Below are 11,300 nucleotides of genomic sequence, written 5' to 3'. Positions count from 1 at the left end.
TATCCAAATGGACCCCAGAACGATTTCTGTAATTTCACTCACAACGAACTGAAACTAGTTAAGCTGCCAAAATTTGCGTGGCAAAGCAGCAATTCCCAGTCTACGACAGGACAATGGCTTCATCCTTATCACATCTGCTGCTCCTCATCAAACCTCCTTCCAATTTCCCTTCCGCCCAAAACGTTTTCTTTCTCGGAACCCCACAACCTATTGCGTCCCGCCCTCATTCCAGACCTTTCTTCAGAAGAAAGCTACCCACTAAAATCCCTTTTGCCATTACAGAATCAGGCTCTCCCAAATCCCTTGACCCGGACCCAAAATCCCTTCTTCAAGAACTTGCTGTAAGCATTTTACATCTCTTTTCTCGTATTTTCAATGTGCCCTGCATTTTTGTTTATTTTTGCTAATAAGTTTTTCGTTCGGGGTCGCATTTTGTTCTTTTGGCTGTTTTAATTGGCAGGAGACTTTTGTTCTTCCAGCAGATTACTTTTCTAAGCTCCCTCGTGATCTTCGTCTAGATGTAAGTGGTATCATGTTAAAAACATGTTAGTATGGAGACGGTAAACATGCAATCATTTTGAAGGGTCATGATTGATTGGGATAAATTGCTCCGCTTACAGTTGAATGATGCAGCTTTTGATCTTTCAAATGGACCAGTTAAAGATGAGGTAATTTTTTCATCATTTCCTTGATTAACTTCTGCAACTGCATCGGAAAGTGCTCAATTTCTGCTGTTAGATGCTTCAAAACGATTGTTTGGATATCGGTACCCAAAGGTACTCATTTGTGGGTCTTTGCAATAATATTGATATTTAATTCTATATTTAAAGAATATTGATAGTTTTGTATGGTTTTCATAAATAAATAGATAAGCAGATAAAGTTTAAAAAAAAAAACCTGCATTTGTGCTCAACAAAAGCATCAGTATTTCTTAAATTTAGAATAAGAACATCAATGTTTTTGTAAAAGAACCCTGCATTCGGGCTTGAAGTTATAGCATTTCATCTTAACTCTGAATAAGATAAAGAAGGTAATACTTCATATTTGTGTCTGTATCTCAGTAGTGAAGCATCATCTTGTAATTGAAGTTCATTGTGATGTTACTTACTAATACCGTGCTTTTGCTTATCTTTTTCAAAATTTTGGTGTCCATCCAATTTAGAATGCCCGTTCATAAGAATATAGGTGCAAAGGTTAAGTCTGTTTTGTTAAAGACTCGTCTCTTTGAAGCCTTTTGCTCTAATTAGTCGAAAATAAGTTGTATAACTTGGTGCTGCAGAGTTCTTTGTTTGTCCACCCTTTTACGTTTTCAAAAATGTTGGCTTTTAGATGGGTCCATGGGATGCTAATCATTTGTCCAGAGTTAGTATACTGGCTAGTGAATAGAAGCCATCCAGCATGGATTCTTATCTGCTTTGTATGTGATGTAATTGGTTATATCTCCTCTGATACAAGAAAGTCAACCTATTATTGATTTAAAAACCTGCAGACCAATTATGATATACATTTGCCCTAGACATTTCTATCATCTGCAATGATAAATGAAGCCAATAACTTGAGGGATTTTTTTTCTGGCCATGCTACCTTGATGCTGTCTTTGCTTATTTCAGCACTTTCTGCATGTTAATCTTACTGCCTGGAAGCTTGATGGAGCTTGCTTTGCCAAGAAAAGGTTTTTGTGATCTTGGTGAATTTCTTTGCTGTTTGAACATGACATAAGTGGTTCTAATTGCTCACTGATCCGTTCATATCTTATGGTGATTGGAAAATATTGTTATCCAATTAAAGGGCCCTTTGGAACTTAAGCATTTGAATTTTACTGGCAGTGTGGTGAAGATCTTGGAGAAATATTGTTAAATATAAGTCGAGCATGGGAACTGGCAGAGGCATCGACTTCTGCAGCTTTAGTAAGCAAGTTACCCGTGATGGTGGACTCATTGACAGATGGGAATAAATCAGGCAAGAAAAGAGGCTTATGAATAGGGTGTTTTGTATGTTGTTGTATCTCCAATCTCTAAGTGAATGCTTGAGCTTCTCTCTACTGATATTTGTGTTTATTGCTAGCTAGCACTTGGTAAGCGCCTAATATCTGCTGGAAGAAGGTTCCAGTCCATGGGGAAATATGGTCAAGGCGAGCCAGAAATGGTATTTTCACTTTTGTGTCTTTTGTGGACCTACGGAACTAGAACTTTGACTGTGCAAGTGAAGGCATGTCTATGTGGTTATAGTAAGATTTTGTCAAGTTTGTGAATGAAAAAGCATGCGAACTTATGTACTTGAGCTGCTGTTCAACAAGCCTTAATTGTTTAGTATACTAGTCCTTGATGTTCAATCATATCAGCTTTTGCATTTTCATGTCAACAAACAGCCTTGTTGGCATCTAACCCAGAAATTTACCTTCTCCTCTTAAAAGGAGACTGGCATTATTTTTCCTTGCTTCTTCAAATTTTTTGTCCAGATCAATGGTGACCTTCGTTGCTCAAGCAAAGGTCTTTTATGTAGTCTACTCACCACGTAAACACCATGAGATTCACCATACGTGCATTTTCATTTGATCTTTTTCATTTTTAACGTATGAATGGATGCTCAATCAGTATAGATTGCCAAAGTTATGATTAGGACGGGGAAGTTTTTATCTGCAAGAGCAGTATCTACAGTGACTAGTGCAGAACCAAAGCAGGAAACTAGGACTCTGAAGGTTTGTGTCTTGCAGTTATAGGAAGTGAAGATTTTACATAACTATATCAGGAGAAATTTGCTAATGCAACAAGTCATCTTGGCACAGTTTGGAGAGCTTCAGGTTGAACTGACTCCAGATAAAGCCTACATTGGGGCTGTTATAGGCTTGCTTTTCAGGTAAGTTTTTCCCTTTAATTATGTATATTCTACTTCGTTACTGTAAAAGAAGCCTAGAGAGTCATGTTCACTGTTTCATGTTTGAAATACAGCACTCTGTCATGGGGATTAAGTCAAGGCATCGAAAGAATACCAGAGAGCTCATTGCAATATGCAAATGACAATGCTTTGTTGCTTGCAAAGGTGCTTGATAGTTATATTGCTTGATTGCAAGTTATGTGGTTCCTTCTGCATACTCTATAACAGTAAATCTCGTTGCAGTCATTGCGAGGAGCGCTACTTGCACTGTGTTATTCGTCTACGCTCTTGTCCGGTTTTACATCTGTGGGACTTCTCTTGCTTGGAGTACAACTTGGTTCAAAAGAAAAGTGATATTATTAGGATCTAATGATGGTCATGATGGTTCTGATACTAATGGATTGGATCAACGATCATTTTATCTGGGCTAAAAGCTGATGCTCATAGTCCTTAATCGAGTAATATATTGCTCTACATTTTTGGTTTCCATTTCTGGTCATTTTCTTGAGTTTACCTCTTTGTCATTGGTCTCTGAGAACGTGTAATTGCTCTGAATGTCAAAGCTGTGACATCTGATGAACTTTCAACTCGAAGCATGCTTTACTTGACATGGGAACAATGTATATTAGAATTGTTTTCCCTTTCAATGCTTTTAGCTTTAGACTTTTGACAGAATTGATAGCATAGAGAAACATTTTTGCTTACTGAAACTGGTGATGGATTGTTCACCTGCTACGGTTTCTTGTCGCCATCATAGTGACAACAGACACAGAAAAACAGATGGTGCAGCGGCGACGGACGCCACATAATTAAGCTCATTTGACTTTTTTCTGTGTTTTTTTTCCTTGGATTCTTCTGCATCATCCAGTGAGATTCCATGACCATTCTGCTGATTCCAAGTTCTATTCAGACAAAACTGGTTGCTGTTCTGGATTCAGAGCATTTAGTTAGTAACATGGAGTAGATCTGACTCGCTTAACATCGCCATCATGGGTTAGATACCATACTACCTCATTGCATATACTAATCAAATTATTAATTGCCTGGTTTAAGCGACTGCTAATCCCTTCAAGGGTCGTGTAAATTACTTGCTTGTGGCCCCTGGATTAATTTGACTGCATCTTGCACCTTTCAGTTAATATCTCATTCTTTTTATATTCATAATTTTCAATTTGCTCTTTCTGAGTTTACAAATTGCATGACCTAGCCCTTTATTTATTTATATATTTTTTCCTGAAATTGGCTTCAACTGATCTAGTAATCTTTAGCTTCAAAATATTTCTCTAAGTTTTCATCGTGATTTAGAGTTGAGATAACAGAAGGAAAAATAGTTCAAAACGTCCCTTACATTTCGTCAAATGAATTTTTTCATCCTTTATTTTTAAAATGATAACTTTACATCCTTTATAAAATCAAGTCGATAAAATTTGATATCAACCCAACCCAAGTTTTCGATCATTTTTTATCCTGAATCCATTAAATGACTTGTACACGGTCAAATTTTTAAGGGCAAAAAGGTTATACTCTATTTGTAGTTAAACAAATGACCCGATTCCCATTCATTTTAACTCCTAAAAAAGTAGGATCTGACCCGAATTATATTCTTTTTTTTTTTTCTAAAAAAAAGTGGGATTGAACCTAATGCATACTTATTTTTGTTACTAAAAAAGTGGGATATGATCTTTTTATATATAAAAATTGACTAAATCGAGGTCATGTGATGATTTCAATCTAAAAAGTGATCGGAAACTAAAATTGGGATCAAATTTTGCTAATTTAAATTTGCAAGGGACGTAAATTAAATATTTTAAAAATAAAAAATAAAAAATTCATTTGATAAAATGCAAGAGACATTATGAATCATTTTCCAAGACATAATTAGTTAGCACTATTTTGCTTGCTGACCTTGTTTTAGAAACCATGTACAAATTGACTCTATTATTGGTAATTCAACCATGGGTTACATCACTTATCATTTCTCTTTTCCATTACAAGCTATCATGTCCCGGATCTCTACATTTTGACTTCGTTAATGAATATTCTGTCGGATTCTTACAGCTGTATCCAAATTATTAAGTATTTCGCAAAGATTCAGAAAGTGTGTCCACTGCATACAAAGTCATGAATCAGGTTGTAACAAGTTATCTAACTAATGCATGTCCAAACTGTTACGACTTGTATATTTATTATTTCAATTTGCATGAAGTATTTATCTTTGTTTCGATATAGTTCAGAAGGTTTTAACTTTCAACAAGTTTATAATAAAAACTGGTAACAATTTGTAGCATGACTAGCAATTAAAAAAGCAAAAAGCAAAAACAAAAACAAATGACTAAACTTAATTTAAATATACTTAAAAGTAATATATATATATATATATATATATATATATATATATATGAGCGATCTGTAAGAACTCCTATAACAGACTTATAGTGTCGAAAATATGCCCTAATCCGTAGTATGGTAAACGAAGTCGAATCCACCTAAACATTTTACTAACCCCTTCCACACACACACACATATATATATAAGCAAACTATTGCAAAACTACAGCATCTTAATCAAATCAAATCCTGGAGCCTAATTTGTTTGGATTGAGGATTATTTGCTAAAATTTATTTGCTTACATCATCATTACAATTTTCAACACACCTTTTTATATTCCCAATTACCTTTTTATCTCACATACATCACATCACAAAAAGTGCTACAGTAAAAATATCTCAAATAATTTACAATCCAAACAGAAGTGAGAATTTGAATTAGACTCTTCCCTTTGGTTTTAACTTTTTAACCGCCTCAAGTGCAATGGACTTAGCATCAATTTTTCATAAATGTCAACTTTTACAGTTGTTTTGGCTCGTTCATGCTGTAGCAAGCTAATGATGCTGGTGAAATGAATTTCATTGGCAGTTCGCAGCCTCACAAATTCAAAAAAATCGAGTGCATTAAAAACTCAATAGGAAAATAAACAATTAAAGGAGGAACCATCAATCACGTAAGCAGAGAGATTACAGAATTGAAGTTTGAATGGTAGATGGTTTTATGTCATTTAAATATCGATTTTGGGTTAATCAAATTACTTGAAGTATCTTCCTTGTTTGCTGCATGATGCAAGCAATTAGTCCATGAGCATACATGACCTTCTGTAGTGTACAGGTACTACATGGGGGGTTATTGCAAAGGCATAGAATCTCAACTAGTGTTCTTTCCAACATATTTTCTAATAGCTACTTCGTGTTTTTAATGTAGATTAGTTGGGCAACTTGACAGTGATTTTTTGGTTGTTTCAATTTTTCTGTGTTGCCTAAAGAGTAAATATATACTTCATTTCAAGGATTGAGAATTTGTTGTCCTAATTGACAAGAAATGTACTCGTATAAGCCTGCTTTTTGAGCTTTTGGTTTCCCTTTTGGGAAAATTGGTGGTCGTCTATGGTATTTGCCCAATTGGATAAAGGTAAGGATGGCAATTGGGGCGGGTGTCCGCGAGAGGCTATTGGGGCGGCGGGGCGGGGGAGTATTTAATAATAAAGATATATATATATATGTACATAATTATATATAATATTTAATTTAATTAGTTATAAATTTATAATAATGATATTATTAGTTATATGTATCATTTAATGTATATTAGTATATGTAATATAATTGGTATTATCAATTATACTACTAATTATACATGTCTATTAATAAAAATTATTAATTATTTATACTAAATTTATTAATATATTTATATTAAATTCCTAATTACACTTAATACAATAACACTTTTTCTAAAAAAAATATATAATAATAATTTAGTGATTGTATTTGTATCAAAAGTGAAAACTTGATTATTTTAGTTATATCATATTAGATTGTATTCAAATAATTTTTATTTAATTATTTTTATGAATTTCAATTGTGAAGTTACAATGAATAATAATTTGATGACGTGTTGATATTTTAGTACTTAATTATTTACTAATATTTAATTATAATGAAATTATATAACAAAATTTTTTAACCCCCACGGATGTCCCCGCGGGGGAAGCCGGGGGCGGGGGGTAGGGGGAATTAATAGACAACGGGGTGGGGGGTGGGGGAGGGGTCCTCCGCCCCAACCCGGCCCCATTGCCACCCCTAGATAAAGGCCTATGGCTAGGCCGGGTGTCAAATCAAAATTAATGGTTTTATTGCTAAATTAATCATACTCTAATTCGATTCAAGAAACGATTCACATTTCGAGTCAACCACTGCTTGAGTAGCAATACCTAAATGATATAATCAACTAAATCAGGCTAAGTTGGCCATCGGGAAGGGGTTTAAGTCCCTCCTTAGGTGTAAGTTGGAGAATCAATTCTCTCGATTTGCATTCTAATTCAGACTTTCTAAAAAGTTTTCACTAGCAATTGATACTGGTTCAATCCCCTCTAAATCCTCCATTTGATTCAATTTTATCCATGCTTTCCAAGAAAATTTCACTGACAACTAATTTAGTGGCAGTTTACTCCCCTTCGGAGCTCTCTTTTGTTTCTTTTTTTTTTTTCTTCTAAATTCCTTTGAACATCTGTTTTCAACTTCATATATAGTAGAACTTTTCGCCCAAGGGAATCAGTTTTACACTAGTTATAAAACCATCAGTCAATTTCTCCACAGCATTTTTTTTAATTACCCTTTTATCGAAAACAGAATATAGAAATTGCTGGTGACTATAAAATACTAGATTGGGGATTCTCCCCAACACCCCCCCACAAAAAAATGACTGGGGATTCTTCTTTGTCCTTTATAAAATTTGAGAGTTAGTATTTGGTCTCGTCATCTTTGTGCTAATTATGTGGCTAATTGTGATACGCAACTCATTAGTATTGGTAAAGATACTCCAAAATAATGCTAATCGGGTTCCATCAATTTCAGATTCATCTTGCATCTAATTCCATATAGTTCCTTGACTATTTATGGTGGAGTTGGTGAAAAAATGAAGTTTTTTTCACATCGGATTGTGACATTTAATTAAAACTTCTGACTTCAGGGCCAGGATTCTTTGGCTGCAACTTGACATGCAAATTCACAGATTATAACCATATAAGACATGTATCATTCGAGATCTAACAAAGCCAAGGAATTGCCAAGCAAATGCATTAGTCTTTGGCATTAACGATGGTTTTTTTTTTTCTCTTTCAAGGGATATTTCATTATTTGCAATCAATAACACCAAAGGATTAATTATTTAGTTTCTTGTTCATAAAAAGGGAAATAAATAATTTTTTTTTTTAAAAAAAAAAAACCATTTTACCACCAATCATGTGGATATAACATATGAACTCAGACATTGAACTGGAATTTCATGTTCACTTTTTCGGCAATTTCTTTGTTCATGTTCTATTAGTACTCAGAGAAAGATCGGTCAATCAAAGTTGTCTTGCTTGACTTCGAGCTAAAGAAAATTACCCTCTAGAATGATTTATATGTCACATCCTTTGAAAGGTAGATAGCTCTTCCATGCCTTCCATTACCAGCTTAAGAAAAAGGGGAATGGCAGCATACGAAGCTTGGCCAAAACTATTAAGTCGACTTTTCATGATTCACCTCTTTCTCTCATTTCATCAGCTATACTTTTTATGAGGTTCATGGCAAGTAAAATGTGCAATAAACATAACCTATCATAGACAAGTCATTTTACGACATCAAAATTGTTTTTGGAGGGGGAGGTCATAATTGCAAGGTTACGATTTAATACTGTTCTTATTGAATTTTGAATTAATAAAGTTATTGAGTATTTATTATGTGTTTATTTTCCTCCTCTTCGTATTTAAAATAGTTTCCGCTATGCGTATTTTTCTGTGTGCATTTTTTTGTGCTAACAATATATCAATCATGTCTGTGTGTTTATCAGAAATAAAGATACAAGTGACAAAACAAGATCACATATTCCCTTAAACTGTAAGTAAAAAATTTTAAAAACTGTAAGTATAGTCCAATTACTTGGGCAATTAGCTGTAAAAAGCACAATAATAAGTAAGCTTACACTCTTATGTCATATGTTATATGGTTGGATTCCACAAAATGAATCCCAAGATACCTTATATCTTAGGAATTTCCTTAAAACGCTTGCTTATAAACCCTGAGATATTTGTACTGTAGAAGGAATATTGACTAAAGTTATACACACAATTTCTTACCTGTTCAGACAAGGACATTAACTCAACACCATAAACAAACAATAAGGGAAAAAAAAATTCAACTCCTGCCTCTACTATTCTTCCTCTATAAAATCAAACCTCCCCATGCCATTTTTGCTTCATAGACAAACTAAGCTCTCCCTACAACAACTAAACTTCCTTCTCATTTCAGCATGGCTGCTTCTTTAAATTGCTCAGCCTCTGAACTCATCCCTCTTCTAGGCAGCACCCCGAATGCCTCCGCGGCCGCCACCTACATCTGCCAGCAATTTGGTGCAGTAGCATCCAAGCTCTCAGACACCACCTACGCCGTGGACAACACTTATCTACTTTTCTCGGCTTATCTTGTGTTTGCCATGCAGTTGGGCTTTGCCATGCTTTGTGCTGGCTCGGTACGTGCCAAAAACACCATGAATATCATGCTTACTAATGTTCTTGATGCTGCTGCCGGTGGCTTATCCTACTACCTCTTTGGCTACGCCTTCGCCTTCGGTTCACCCTCTAATGGCTTCATCGGCCGCCATTTCTTTGGACTCAAATCCTTCCCTTCACAATCTGGGGATTACAGTTTCTTCCTCTATCAATGGGCCTTTGCTATTGCAGCTGCAGGTACATATGTTGATTTTTGCATATGGATTAATCTTTTTTACGCTGACGGTATAAAAAATATATAGTATATATTAATCTTTTCTGAAATGCTTCTTTTGTTTATGTGGCATGACGAACTCGTTGATGTATCAATATTTTTTATCGATGCTTGATGAAAGATTCTATTGGTTATATATCGTAGTTGATTTAATTATGTTTCTTAATTAGTAAAACTTAAAATACTTCAAAATTTCTGTATTAATAAGTTACTATATATGTTATGTTCTTTGGCAGGCATCACGAGTGGCTCCATAGCAGAAAGGACGCAGTTTGTTGCATACTTGATATATTCATCATTCTTGACTGGCTTTGTCTACCCGATAGTGTCACACTGGTTCTGGTCTGGTGATGGTTGGGCCGGTGCAGCCAAGGCCGATGGAAACCTTCTCTTTGGATCAGGAGTTATTGACTTTGCCGGTTCGGGTGTGGTGCATATGGTCGGTGGAATTGCTGGTCTTTGGGCAGCCTTAATTGAAGGCCCCAGAATTGGCCGGTTCGACCGGTCTGGCCGCTCTGTGGCTTTACGTGGTCACAGTGCTTCCCTCGTAGTATTGGGTACTTTCTTGTTATGGTTTGGGTGGTATGGATTCAACCCGGGTTCTTTTTTTACCATTCTAAAATCGTATGGGACCAGGGGTTCTTACTATGGACAGTGGAGTGCTGTTGGGAGAACAGCTGTCACAACCACATTGGCTGGGAGTACAGCTGCACTCACTACTCTGTTTGGCAAAAGGTTACTAGCCGGGCATTGGAATGTAATCGATGTTTGCAACGGTCTATTAGGCGGTTTCGCTGCAATCACCTCGGGTTGTTCTGTGGTTGAACCATGGGCCGCGATCGTATGTGGCTTTGTAGCAGCTTGGGTACTGATGGGTTTGAACAAACTAGCAGCAAAGTTGAAGTATGATGATCCACTGGAGGCGGCCCAACTCCACGGCGGTTGTGGAGCGTGGGGTTTACTGTTCACTGGCTTATTCGCGGCGAAGGATTTTGTGAATGAGGTGTACCCGGGTAAACCGGATAGACCATACGGGTTGTTCATGGGTGGTGGTGGGAAGCTATTAGCAGCACAAATCATTCAAATCCTTGTGATTATTGGATGGGTCTCAGCCACAATGGGTCCATTATTTTTTGGCCTCCACAAGTTGAACTTGTTGAGAATCTCAACACAAGATGAAATGGCAGGGATGGATTTAACAAGACATGGTGGATTTGCTTATGTATATCATGACGAGGATGATGGCTCCAACTTGCCTGCATCCTTCAAGATGAATAGAATTGAACCTACAAATACAAATACTCCTACACCTAATCATCAACATTCAACAATGTTAGAATCCACTGTTTGAGCATATGTGACTCCTCCCTCCACCAATACGCTATCAAGTTGAATTTCAACCATGCCATGGAGCCAATTGCACGATGTTTTTGGTATAAAGTTGGGCCTATGTACATTACAAAGTCAAATGTGAGCTTACTTGATGTAATATCACTATCATGCTAGCAAAGCATTATTAATTTGGAGTTTGATTAGATGTGCAATAATCAAATCTACTCCCTCCTTCCCAAAATTTTGGTCACATTTTGGGAATCCAACTTTTTATCAGTT

At 36.0% G+C, this 11,300-nt stretch overlaps 1 protein-coding gene across 1 annotated transcript; it reads left to right on the top strand.

Annotated features, from left to right (window-relative positions):
- Positions 1 to 14: 14 nt before the first annotated feature.
- LOC113782039 (ammonium transporter 1 member 2-like) lies at positions 15 to 11,040 on the top strand. Its single transcript, XM_027327950.1, has 11 exons — positions 15 to 341; positions 461 to 520; positions 621 to 668; positions 1,827 to 1,959; positions 2,069 to 2,145; positions 2,600 to 2,698; positions 2,786 to 2,856; positions 2,949 to 3,039; positions 3,118 to 3,224; positions 9,216 to 9,652; positions 9,926 to 11,040. Exons 1-11 carry the CDS (start codon positions 114 to 116, stop codon positions 11,038 to 11,040), a joined length of 2,466 nt encoding a protein of 821 aa, XP_027183751.1. The 5' UTR covers positions 15 to 113.
- Positions 11,041 to 11,300: the final 260 nt, after the last annotated feature.

This window comes from Coffea eugenioides, chromosome 9, assembly GCF_003713205.1.
Source record: "Coffea eugenioides isolate CCC68of chromosome 9, Ceug_1.0, whole genome shotgun sequence".
Lineage (NCBI taxonomy): Eukaryota > Viridiplantae > Streptophyta > Magnoliopsida > Gentianales > Rubiaceae > Coffea > Coffea eugenioides.
This window is presented reverse-complemented; position numbering and strand designations above follow the sequence as displayed.